At 37.3% G+C, this 13,426-nt stretch overlaps 1 protein-coding gene across 1 annotated transcript; it reads right to left on the bottom strand.

Moving 5' to 3' along the window:
• Positions 1 to 4,314: 4,314 nt before the first annotated feature.
• LOC117448561 (nuclear receptor coactivator 5) lies at positions 4,315 to 12,785 on the bottom strand. The gene is made up of 9 exons (XM_034085877.2): positions 12,586 to 12,785; positions 12,374 to 12,457; positions 12,031 to 12,104; positions 11,657 to 11,798; positions 9,256 to 9,455; positions 7,539 to 7,817; positions 6,212 to 6,370; positions 5,498 to 5,743; positions 4,315 to 5,311 (listed from the first exon to the last, which is right to left on the bottom strand). The coding sequence occupies exons 1-9, from the start codon at positions 12,645 to 12,647 to the stop codon at positions 5,274 to 5,276; spliced, it is 1,284 nt and encodes a 427-aa protein (XP_033941768.1). The 5' UTR covers positions 12,648 to 12,785; the 3' UTR covers positions 4,315 to 5,273.
• Positions 12,786 to 13,426: the final 641 nt, after the last annotated feature.

Raw genomic sequence — 13,426 nt, 5'->3', positions numbered from 1 at the left:
GTTTATCCACACAAAGAAACATCCTTATGTGTTATTGTGATGTTTTATTTTTGTACATAATAACTGTCAGATTTTCTTCTTTTTTTAAAAGAACATAAATTGCTGCATTTTAGAAAAAAAATTCTTAATCATTTCCATTTTTAATCAAACTAATCTGCTACAGTATAGAAGATAATGTTCTGACTGGTTTAAATATGGTCTGTTTTGATTGAAACTCACTAATTAGGAAAATAAGTAAATGATTATTAAATGATAATTTGTATCTTCATTTGCTGTAAAATGAATTTGTGTCACATTATTTAGTTCTTGACAGGTCAAATCTGACGATGAGACGGTGGAATTAAGTACATTTCATTCCCTACATTTTTAGGGAACCATATTTTAGATTTGAGTTGAAGAAAAACACACTGTGATAGGGTCATATTCTAAGAAGAAAACACATGTTAATCACAAGGTAGCAATGCCCTTAAGAGTTTCCTGTGTTATCATCAATTGTACTCAATATTTCAACATTATATCTCAAATAAATGTCATGCCATGTTGAAGCACACCATATATATTCATTGAGAACATAAACTTGTAAGGGAATGTTTACTAAGTTACTTAATAAGGAGAATAGTAAGGTAATTATTTTCATAGACTTCTGTACAAACTTATTTTTGCACACCTTGGAGTTTCCCCTGCTGGACAATAGAGAGAATGCAGGTGTATAATGAATAATAATGAACGCCATGTTGGCTTCCCATTTTAGAGCCAGTTTGCTGCTTGGTTGTGGTTCAGTCATCCTGCCTGTCAACACAGTGACAGTAGGCATGCTGTTGGTTCGTAAGTGTATCAAGCAACTCTCTGAAAGTTGATGTTTGTTCCACAGTTAATGGAAAAACTCTAAAGAAAGTACAAATGTTCAAACAAAAAAGCATACCAAGTAAATGACAATAAATCACTGCCTGATGATTTAATCAACTTGAACGCTCATGTGAACACTTTTTTCCAAAAGAAAGATAAATGCTTCACTTAGGAATCTTACTTGAACACTAACGGTATGCTGCTGTTGTTTTACCCACAAACAATCCCCTCACACACACAGTGTCCAAGCAGAGAGTGTGTGTGTGTGTGTGTGTGTGTGTGTGTGTGTGTGTGTGTGTGTGTGTGTGTGTGTGTGTGTGTGTGTGTGTGTGTGTGTGTGTGTGTGTGTGTGTGTGTGTGTGTGTGTGTGTGTGTGTGTGTGTGTGTGTGTGTGTGTGTGTGTGTGTGTGTGTGTGTGTGTGTGTGTGTGTGTGTGTGTGTGTCTGAAGGCTGGTGTAATGAGGTGGAGACAGTTGTCCATTACTTCCTGAGTTGATGGGCTCCTCTCAGCAGTGCGCCCACAGCTGGAGGAGAGGAGGAGGCACCAACAAGGAGAGAATATCAGACACATGCACTCACCCTCAGTGTGTTTGTCTCTTTGACTCCCACTCTCGCTTAATAACAGCAATAATTATAATATGTATTTATGTTGCAGTTTTCAGAGAAGTTATTTAGAGAGAAAAAACATGGAAATATTATAGAAGTAAACTCTATGACACCAAATATTTCACTGCAATACTTTTATTGTTCCATAGTTGTTTACCATTGAAAATATACGCCTCCTTAAGGACACAAGTAAGCAATATCTGTATAAAAGTGCTTAAAATAAGAATGCTTAGACAATGTCTTAGTCGTGCAGCGTTCACACTTTTCTTCAAGTGACTCTACAGTTTAGAAAAAATATATTTTCATAGCTTGACTTGATAGATTGTTACTCCTATTACAACACTATAAAAAACGTTCAGCTAATATCTGGAAACTCGCAATTAAAACATTTCTAAAATGCAACAAAGATGTTTGCGTTATGGTGAATGACTGAGAACAATTTTGTGTTGAAGGAGGATATGATGCTTTTATTTTAGTTTGGGAAGCAGGATGGTAAGCAGATTGGTTATCTAACCCTAACCCTTTTTTTTAACGTTATCCCTCCTAATATAACACGATGAATTGATATTCCAAAGAACGGCTCCTTCATTAAACCTCTCAACCTTTTTTTGTACAGGCAAAGATCAGCATAAAAAAAGGTTCAAATATGAAAAATGTGAGATCCTGAAAATATGAAAAACAGTCTTATGTTTAAACGGATTTAGAACATTTAACAATTACATACGTGACATGTATGCACTTGTATATGTTACCCTATTAGTGTAAATGTAAAAAATGTGATACATCGTGTAAATTGTAGAATAATGTCTGTTTTTGTGATGCAAGTTATATTTGCTTTTTTTTAACAAAAGAAGAATGATTTTTTTTTTAAAGAATCCATACATAGGACAGAATGAGCAGTGTGAAATGTGTGGCTCCTTAAGTACAATACAAATAGACAAAGCCTCATTGGGAAGCTCAACATTTTGTCAGATTAACCTAAATGCAAAAAATTAAATAATCATTTAAATAAAGTGAAGGATTTTCCCCTGAAAAAAAACCTAAATTGTTTAAGTATAACCAATACAATTATCTAAATAATGATATTATAAATACAAATCATGTAGGGAATAAACTCCTTATACAGTGTGTTTACTTTACTTTTACATTACATTACATTGCATTTAGCTGACGCTTTTATCCAAAGCGATATACAATAAGTACATTCGACCAGGAAGACACAACCTTGAGGAAACTTAACTGTATTGTGACCCAAATACATCTTAACCATTATCTTATTTTGGAGATGTATGCATAACAATATATCAAGAAGTGGAGTTTACTTTAGTTTGATGGAGGATCCTGCTCACTTCAGTCAGGTCTAAGGAGTTGACGACATTATTAGCTGAAATGTTGAAATTCTGTCCGAGGTGTATAAAGCAAAAGAGCAGGTGTACGTCGCCATCTAGAGTTTAAAATGCATCACTTACACTGAGAAGCATTTATCTTCCGCCATCAGTTTTGAGTTCACTTTACCTGTAATGCCCTGTTGTCTATCAGATGGCAACATGGCATTACAGTGTTACAAGGAGTCATTTCATTAATACATGAAAAATATAATTTACAAGTAATAAAGTTGAGATTCCCGAATACTGGGCTATGCTCTCTTGATACACCCATACAAGGATTTTCATCTATTTCTGCTTGATCAGAGTTCCTCAGAGGAGGGTGTGTGGTTGTGTTACGAAATGTGAAAATTAAAGTGGCCACATCTTTTATTATTTTATGACACAGAAAAAACAACAATGTATGTCAAGTTGAAAACAAATGTCTACAACGGATACACGTTTTTTTAAAACACACTATTCCAACACTTTCACTGCTGTCCTTCACTAAATCTGTTTTTATGAATGTGTGTGTTTGTGATATGGTAGAAAAAGTGCTGGTACCTCCCATCATGCAGCTGGTGCTCTTTCACCTTTAGTCTGTGTGCCACTGCTTGTACGGACAGTTAGGCTTCCAGCCTCAGGAGGACATCAGGAAACTGGTTAAACCTGAGGGAAGTAACTTTTATCGCTCATATCTCCAACTGCTGGTTTGGTTAAGGATTGTTTGAATGCCACACTTGTCACAAATCCACCCCTACTTCTTGAAAAAAATAGGATTTCACCTTAATTTGACCATAAAAATTGTAACTGTGATGTATTTTCTTTTTTTTCAATATTTCATTATATACTTTGTCTGTTAATATTACATATTAGACCAGTCCTTTTAGAGCTTAAGCAGTTTTGTGAAGAATGTGAAAACCTAAGTAATTTCACTCACTCGTTTGCTGTCTAAAGTGTCTCTACTGAATACAAATGTGAAGGTGTACCGACTGTTGCCCTTCTGAAAACCCAAATGACATTCAGTTCCTTTCAGCATTGTAAAATGTTACATCAGTCAGTAATAAGGGAGTGTTTTTTTATAAATGTATTTTATAATTATTATGCTTACACCTGGCTTTAACAAAAGAAGAAAAACAAAAATATCTTACAACTATTTTAAATAAAGGTTCTTCTCTCAGATAAATTATTTCGGGTGTCTCATCTGTTGAGTTCTGCAAAGAAATAATCTGTAAATAACTTGTCAACACATTCACTAATGAATACAACATTTAAACTGATTTACAGGGTCAGGGAGATTAATGTAACTGCTGGATAGATGCTTAATGTGAACTAGTATTGCAAATTAATATTATCAATAACAACAAAATCAGCCTATTCTACAATTTCTAGTAATGGGTCAAAATCTATTAAGAAAAACAGCACAAAGGCAGAACAACTACAATATACCATTGTTTTTCTTCTTAACTAAAATAGGGCAGAATGAATCTAATCCCAATACATGACAAATCTCTTCTTTTATTTTTTGCTTTTACGGAAATTCAAACAGAAAACTCTGATATGTTGACCAACCAATATTTGTCTACTTAAATGTTGCAACAACTACTGACACAAATATTACCTTTATATTATTTAAAGTTCTCCTGTCAAACATTACAAGTGGCCTCTTTTGCTTTAATGGAATACAAAATGGCCAAGTTTTATTTTGGATGCCAAACGAAGTGTCCGTACTCTCACTTGACAATAACAATAACCCATTGGTGTGACTATAAAGACCAAACACGTGATGTGTAGTGACATTAAATGTAATAACCCATAGAAGATTCAACTATTTGTTTAGCCAAATATTGTAAAATGGAATTTCAGAAAAATATCATATAGTCTTTATTACCATCTTTTCAATTATGAAAGATTGATTTAAGACACTTTAATACCAATTAAGTCAATATCATATTCAACCCTGATTATACAAGCTCCACAAGTACTTTTTTAAAATCTTTTTTCATGACAAAATCTTAAGCACCATCTTGAAGCACCTTATACAGCTGGTAGGCTACTTGCTTTATTCATTATATACAAAAAAATAAAAAGTCAGTCGACGTGTATCCTATGCTGAACCTTAGACATCAAGTGTATGGAGTCCACAAGGGCAGACGAGATTTTTTTTTTTTTTGGGATTATAAAAAATTACATGAAAAGGGATAACAGAGGGATCTTGGGAACTTAAAAACATAAGTCATTAGAATATGTTGTCATCATTCAATCCACAAGTACCTAATATTTAACAATTACGACCATTTTAGCATCTAATCAAATATGTTTGTTAATTATTATTTAAAAAAAGATCAGGGCACGCAGCCGCCAGGAGTCATCTGGTCTCCAGTTTGGTGAAATGTTCAAAACACTGCTGGTACTAGTAGCCTCCGTGTGTAACAGTGTGAGTGGATGTCTATGTTGTTAGTGTCGGGGGCCACCAGGTCGCTGAAGAGGGCCACCTGATCAGGAAGAAAGGGGAGAAAAAACTAAATAATTGTTACATGATTAAATCAATACTTTTTTCCTATTTCGTTTTTCCGAAAACAAGACAATAAAAGCTGGACTGTAGTCTACTATTTAAACCTACATCTTGTAAAAAGTGACAATCATTTAAATTCTAAGGTAAAAAGAAAAAAGTCACCCACCTGGAGAAGCGAGAAGTGGAGGACGTGAACTTTTTAGAGAAGGCGGGGCTCCTCTGCCCATGTGAGTGCCTCTGGGGCCTTGGTGGTATGGGGGAACGTGGTGGAGAGGGGGCCCGCGAGGGGCAGAGGGGCCACCGTAGGGATTGTGTGAAGACAGCAGGCCTCGTGAAGATGAGCCCCCTAACGACGGACCGTTAGGTCGATGCAAGGACAGTAGAGGAGGAGGTTTGGTTTTGGGATAAGAGCCTGAGAGTAAGAGACAGAAGACAATGATTGAGAAACATAAAGATCTTTCTGCAAGGCTAATTCCTCGTACGTGCAAACCTACCTGGTAATAAAGCGGTTTCTGATTGATTTTCTACTTCATTGTAAAGTAGAAACAAGTTAACCAAGAGAAAAACATTTGGTTTTTGTGTTGTGCTTGTCGATTCCCACAGAAAATAAGAAAGTACAGTTTGGGCCTTGCTCTTTCCTACAGCCCCCTTAGCCAATTACATTTTTAAATAAACGTGCTTTCCTTTTATTCACTTTGCAACCAAAAGCAGGCTACATTTTAAAAAAGACCGATAGTTTCATTCTGATTCAGACTAGCTAAACAAGGTGGACAAAGTTATTTTTTTAATGAACAGTAATTTGGTTCCTCCACCCTTTAATTATTAAAACATTAAAAAGACTCTTTAAATAGTCAGGTAAGTGTTAACTCTGCCGACTAACCTGGTGAAGACAACAGAGGAGCGGGAGAGTGGTCCATCATGGGCCCTGCTCCGGCTGAGGACTGGGGTTGAAGCAGCCCCGGTGGAGTGGGGAGCAGAGGAGGGGGTTTCCCCAAACCTGGAGGCAACATGTTACCCCTCTTCCCCTCAGCGTGGGAAGCTGAAGGCAGAAACAAACATTTAAAAAACGCAAGAGACAGGAAAAGTGTGGCCCAAAGAAAACTCCACTCAGGATTAACCCGTTTCCTGATGAAAGAACACATCCCACACATTAGGGTTGCCAGAAACTGACCATGATCAAAATCGATTATTCGGCAGCCCTGGCGAATAATAATCGATTATTCGACCGTAAATACCGATACCGATACCGATTCGACCGATACAGTAAAACAAACTGGTGGTGTGACCAATGACCATTTACAATTATTAATACTATTACTATTATTAGCATATATATATTTTGGTTGAAACTAAGCCAGAAAAAAAAAAAAAACATAAATAATAATAAAAAAAATATATAAATAAAATCGATTTTTAAAAATAATATTCGATTATGGAGACTGTAGCGAATATTCGAATAATCGCTGGCATCCCTACCACACATGCAGCGTCTTTAGGGCCTACAAGAGGCTGGGTCTGTCGGGGGCTGGGTGTGTACTCTTGCCTCATTTCAAGGGCTACGAGGCAGTTTGTGCCTGACCCCGCTTAGAGACCATAACCAGATTACTCGCGAGACCGTATCTTCTTCCAGGCGTTGTTTTCTAAGTGTGTATTCAAATACTATCCATAAGATAGCAATGTGTTGCTGGGAAATGCTGTTTAGGTCTCTGCCATGTGTGTTTGCTGGACAAAAAGGTATTTGAAACAAGTTTCCAGAGAATATTAACGATCGTTTCACATTTTAGCAGCAGTGCTCATAAAATGTATATAGTGGAAACACTGAGCAGATCTAAAGCTATGGGGAACATTGGCCCTGCACTAACACGCCCCATCATATCGAATGTACGAAAGAAAGACATGACATCGGCTGGCCTGGCTGTGGTTAGCTGTTCTTCATCACATGATGAGAATTACACACAGGCAAGTCGCACTTCTTTCCACTCAAGCAGCATACTTTGCAAACTGGTCCAGCCGGGAAAATAGGCGCTTGAGAATGATTGCGCGATGGTGATGCTCTTGCCATTGAGCGAGCCTTTCGCGTGTCTTCATTAAAAAAAATGGGATTTTCAGGGTGCAAAGTGTCTCGGCATGTGTATGGCCCCCAATCATTCAAAAGGTCCATTCCGTCATATTGACGAGTACAAACACCAGTTCATTTAGCCGCCCACCTTGTGCGTGCTCCTGCCGGGAACGGACGTACTCCGAGATGGTTCCCAGCTCTTCGTGGTAGAGATGCACCCCGTCGGCCAACAGCAGGAGGAGCTGGCGGGGTTCAAGGGGAACGGTGTGGCGATCGATTTTTTCTCGTTCCAGGAAGTCATCCAGCAGCTGTGACGCCTGTGCTGCAGTCTCCGCGGGATCTCTTCCTGGGCGCTCTTTGACGAGTCCATGGCTGTACTCGGCTGTAACAAAGTCCATGGCCTGGTCTTTGGGCATGTTGCGATGGACTGAGTGGGGGGGAATTGGAATGTTAATGGTGGTGTGTCAGGAGACTGAAGGGGAATAAAAAGGTGACATAACAAGCCAAAAAACGTAGAAATAGCAGTAAAATCAATTATTTACACGCCAATTAGGATATACTGATATTCTGTTTTGTTTTAAAGTGATGTTGGGTTTAGCAAATTCAGCTGATACATTTGTAGTTTGATAGATAGTCATTTTAAATGCAGGTTGTGTTTTTTGTGCAAGAGGATGGGCATACTATGGGGCAGAAAATATCTGACTTGTAAGATTTGTTTATTTTTCCAAATGTGCAATCAGACACGAGAACAATAAGTAGTAATTAAATATATACATTTTATATATTTTTATTGAAATGATTGGTTGCAATAAATATTGCCTTTACTACATTAGCTTCAAAACTTTCAATTTCATTTTGGTTGCGTTGGCAATAATGTATTTCCTTTTTAGTTAAACAAAGTAACATTAAACCACTGCACAGTTTTGATGTTCTTGTTTCATTAAATGTGTATTTGTGCAATTTGTTTTATGCATAGGTTTGTATATTGTGGACTATTTAAAATATGCGGTTCTACAATATAGAAAACATAGTTCTGCATGCTATTATGGATTGTTTTTAATCCGTTTTTTGCATATCATGGTATAGATAATGTTTCAAAATGTGAAATACATATGGTTTATATAGGATCTTTAAAAGGAAATGCTTTATAACAACTAGGGTTCTTTTCCATAGCTTTGGCCATTAGGTATGATGGTATCCGTCTAACCTTAATAATTGCTGAGGCGAACTGTGTAGAATGAACAATGAACAGTCTGATGATCATGCGCTCAGACTTTTTCCAGATTAGAGTCATTTATTATCCCTCATTGAACAGGAAAACATAATGGTGCCTTAATAAGGCAACTATGATATATTTAGCTTGAAATGTTTACAACAGATAGTAAAGGTCACAATTCTTTAGTTTACCTTTTGAGGTGGACTTTGGAGGCGTTTACAGACCTCAGCAGCTACTTTCTTGAGTACAATGTTATCATACACAATAAAGGCATGGCTTAAGCTATGAAAAGAACACGTTGACCTTAACTTAAATGTTCCTTTTAATTTAAAGTTTGAACCTGTTTTACATACATTCTTTTTAACTTTAAGTTTGTTTATTGTGTACTGTTATGTAATGTAAATTAGTCATGTCAATGTAAGCCAGTAAATGAAGTGCCATTGACAGAATGAATATTAATATGTACTGTAGTATACTTTGTTTTCTTCAGTCGATTGAGAATTGTAGCTTTAGGATTTGAAATGTTTATGTTTTAATGGGTGTATTTCTTGTTTTGTTTTTTCTTTGGTTTCATGCTAAATGTTCTTCAAGATGTGAACTAACTGAGGTAGTCTGGCGCCGTTTGAAGATATGAGGGGCAGGGACTTACTTTTTAGGGATTCTGAAAATATGATAACCGTGCAGGAGGACAGAGCTACGTTTGTGTGCTCCACCAGAATACATAACGGCGAGCCGACTGCTCGGACATCCTGCAGAGCCCGGGTCAGGCCTGACTCCGCCTGAAGGTAGAGCATTTCCACTGACAGGCCACGCTCCTGCAAGCACTGGCTTAGCGATTTGGGGTAATCCCTTTGAGAGGAAGAGAAACATTTTGTTAACTTGACATTTCTATATTAAGTGACATGGCATGTAGAGAAACCGAAAGTTTAACTCCGAGAGTGTGATTGACCAAAATAAATGGATTTCATTACTTTTGAGCGGTGAAATCTGTTTGTGTGGAGCTTTAACTCGATGCAACCAAGTGTAGCGTTGCGTAAAGCTTTGTGTGGGACCAACATAGGCTTTAGGCTCTCTCATAGATGTATTTATTGTTGTAGAAGAATGTGTTTAGCTAAAACATAAGGTAAAACAGAGGGTCTTATTCATCTGGGAGACTTGAGTGAATTTGCTTTGAATTTGAAAAGAATGGTGGTACTTCTGTCCAAAAGTGTTGTAAAATACCGATGGTAACCCTAACCCATCAATCGACGAGTCGGGTGTTTGCGAAATGTTGCTCCAACATTCAAAAACCAAAGGTGACATTTGTTAAAAGAAGCAGAGAAACCATTTCAGGTAAATGTGGGGAAATAGTTATCGACATAGAAGTAGGGAAAGTTGTTTGAGAAAAATTGGGTAAACAAAGACAACAAAAACAATATTTGCATGCCATTAGCATTTGTTTTCACCGATATCCGTAGCTTGATAAAAAAAAGTGAGCATTTGGAATGTACCAAGCACAAAAAGGAAAGAGGAAAAGAGTTTTATGTTGCAGGTTATGTTTCAGATATGTATGACATAGTGATACCTTCATTGGAATCAGTCAATGCAACCAATCCAACACTTTTTAGACCTACAGAGGTTTAGTGTTAACAGTTTTCGAAAGTAAAATGCCTTTAACACCCGTTTTATATATTTGATTTTGAAGATACCGTTTTCGTATGGCAGGAAACCCTGGCTATTGTTCATTAGAGTGGCCTTTGGAATGAATACGCTCTGCAATGTTACTGTGTCACCATTGGAAAATGCAGCCACATTTGGCAGAGATTTGTAGTCCACATTTGCATATTAGTATTTTGAATGTGAATTATTTGTATTGTTGCATTGTGTAATCAGTGTAAATGTTTTATGCACGATGATCATTACATTGGTATCACCCTTTGTCAGTGAATTGGAGAAAGGTAGGTCACTTTAATGGGGTGACGTTATTGGTTTAGTACAACAGCTGAATCATTATCAAACATGTTGCTAACAGATCATGCTAAGTATTGCCTGTTATGAGGATAAAGTGTAACGTGTAATTGGTCCGTAATAATAGTAGACTTCCAAAGAATAACGTTGTATTAAAAGATTGTGTTTGTGTAGTTCATGTCATTCTTCATGTTCTGTAGAATTAATAGACATGTTGTTTAATGGCATTTCAAATCAGAATCCAATAACTCTGAAACTTTGGTGGATGTAAATACAATAATGATACACACGTGTGGATTTGACGTCAAGTATTAGAAGTGTTACATGTGAATAAAACTATAAAATGTTATTTATGAGAAAAGGCTGTTAGGCCAATGTGCAGAGAGAAAAATAAGACACAGCTCTTAATGTTTTACCTTCTTCATATGAGCATGAATGCCACATGTATTTTCAGACAAATAATTGACCAGCTCCCTGTCAAATCCCACAATAAGACCAACGGTTCTCAACACCTTGTGGACATAAACAATCCAATGGTTCTGATTGGCCAAAGTATCAAAGTGAACTTGGATGCAAGTGTTGCAGCAATAAACATGGACAAGTCAATCAAATCAGCATAAAGACTGGCAGACTGCAGATTAGACTAACATGTGGGAGCAAATCTAATTAAATATGAAAAGTATTATTGTTAAGATTAAACTTAATACAATCCCTGTCTCAGATAAGCACAGAAGCTTTCCATACAATCATCTCGAATGGGGGAAAAAAAGGGGGGAAATAGGTCCAGCTGTAAAATGACTAACTAACCATTGGTACTGTATGCACAAGGACATGTTTTGTCTTCTTTCATCATTAAACATTATATTACTACAGAAGGGTCATATGTCTCTTGCAGGTAGGATTAAATACACTTGCCGAATGCTAATGGTTTCACCAAACCCCCCCCAAAAATGGACAACTAAACAATATTCCGAAGTTTTGTCTCTGCGAAGTATAAACGCTGCCATTTCTACTTAAACTAGTTTATTAATCATTTGAATTGTCAGCAAAAACATTGTACATTTGAATTGTTGAGGTTTAGACCATTGTTATGAAGTACTCACATGCACCGGTTGGTGACAGAGAGGACCACGCAGTCGGCCGGCATCTTGTCCTCCTGCACCTGTCTGTAGAACTTCTGGTACAGGGCTTTGCGTCTGTCTGCTGGAGTGCAGCCGTCTGCCTTGGCTGCTTTGGATGGCTTTGCTATTTAAAAGTGTAAACCAATGGGTTACCGGTTATTAAGGAAATGCAGTTTTATTTAAAATGTGCAAAGTTGCAGCACACTGACAGAGCATGAATTATCATAGAGCATTTTTGTAAGTAATAATGAAAAATATATATATATATAGAAATGGTATCTTGTGCAAAGTTTCTGGGAGCTTCATTAAAACTTGTTACGGTGCTTTTTGTGATAAATATAAAGAAAATGTCTCACCATTTTGCTGATGCTTGTACCCCTCGTACTTCACATTTCCACTGTAGTTTTGGATTTGCTCTAGTTCTTCATAGCTGAAAGAGAAGCAGTGTCTTAAATATAGTAGTAGTAGTAGTAGTAGTAGTAGTAGTAGTAGTAGTAGTAGTAGTAGTAGTAGTATTGAGTGTTGTTGTGCTGTATGTTTCTGTCCATTATTTGTGGAAATGTTACTCTGCTGCCCATAATTTACTTAATTCAAATAAAGCCAGCTGGATTTTGATCCACGTAATATCCATCAACTACCACTAAAACAAGTCAGACTGATGTTATTAAACAGACTTTGTTTGAATGTTAAGGTAGGTACCTGTCCAGGGCATCCTTCAGCTCCTCGCCCCTCTCCTCTCTGGAGTAAGGTGTTGCTCTCCGAAACAGACGCAGTTGTTGAGAACTGCACAACACAAAACAACATGTACCGACGTTAACATGTATGTTGAGCCTACACCGTTTTGTTTTCTGCCTGCTACCTAGCATATCCGCTGCTAATGCTAAACTTGCTACAGAGAACACTCGGCTTACCTTCCATTGGGGTTAGCTGCTTGCCGTCGGGCAGCTGCGGACGACTTCGCCCAGGACGACATATTCTCTGGACTGCAACTTCAGCCAAACACACGTACGCTTCTTAAGCTTTTAATAACAGTGGGAGAAAAAAATATTATGCTATATCTACGACAACCCTCCCTGTAGTGGGGAGGAGACGGAGGAAGAAGAGGAGGAGTAGCTCTTCTTCTGGCAGTCGACTGTCCAGCTTCAGGCGCATCAGCGCCCCCTAGTGGTGCAGTGGACGTTAGCTGCGAATTTAAACAACAGACTGGTTATATCAAATCGATGCTCTCCCGTAATGCTGACTGAGTTCTCCCTGACCCCTAATTCTATACATTATATGTCACCCATCTGTTATTTCCCACAACCCCAGACACATGTTGGAAAAAAAGAGGTAACTGTACTTTATTTGAGTATTTTCACAACTTTGTACTTCTGCTTATGCTTCATTAATATTTATAGTAGGCCTATGTTGTACTTTTTACATTTGTTTTACGGATTCAGTCACTGGTCTCTTTACCGATTTAGATTATTAATACAACATATAAATCAAATGCCCCATATTACTGTATATTTTAAATAAACTACATTTCTAGAAATTGCCCCATTGAAGTGATGAAATTCTACTAGTAGGCTACTTTTACTTTTGGCAGGCTGCTTAAAGTATATTTTGATGTAAATACTTTTGTCCTCTTTCTAAATACAATTTTTAATGCAGGACGTTTTGTAACTGAGTATTTTTACACAGTAGTGTACTGCTCCGTTTGCTTAAGCAAATTCGAGTAGGCTACTTCTTCCACCTCTGCCAACAAAACGT

Source organism: Pseudochaenichthys georgianus, chromosome 6 (genome assembly GCF_902827115.2).
Source record: "Pseudochaenichthys georgianus chromosome 6, fPseGeo1.2, whole genome shotgun sequence".
Classification (NCBI taxonomy): Eukaryota; Metazoa; Chordata; class Actinopteri; order Perciformes; family Channichthyidae; genus Pseudochaenichthys; species Pseudochaenichthys georgianus.
Note: the sequence above shows the minus strand (reverse complement) of the source record. Positions and strands in the feature narration are given on the sequence as shown.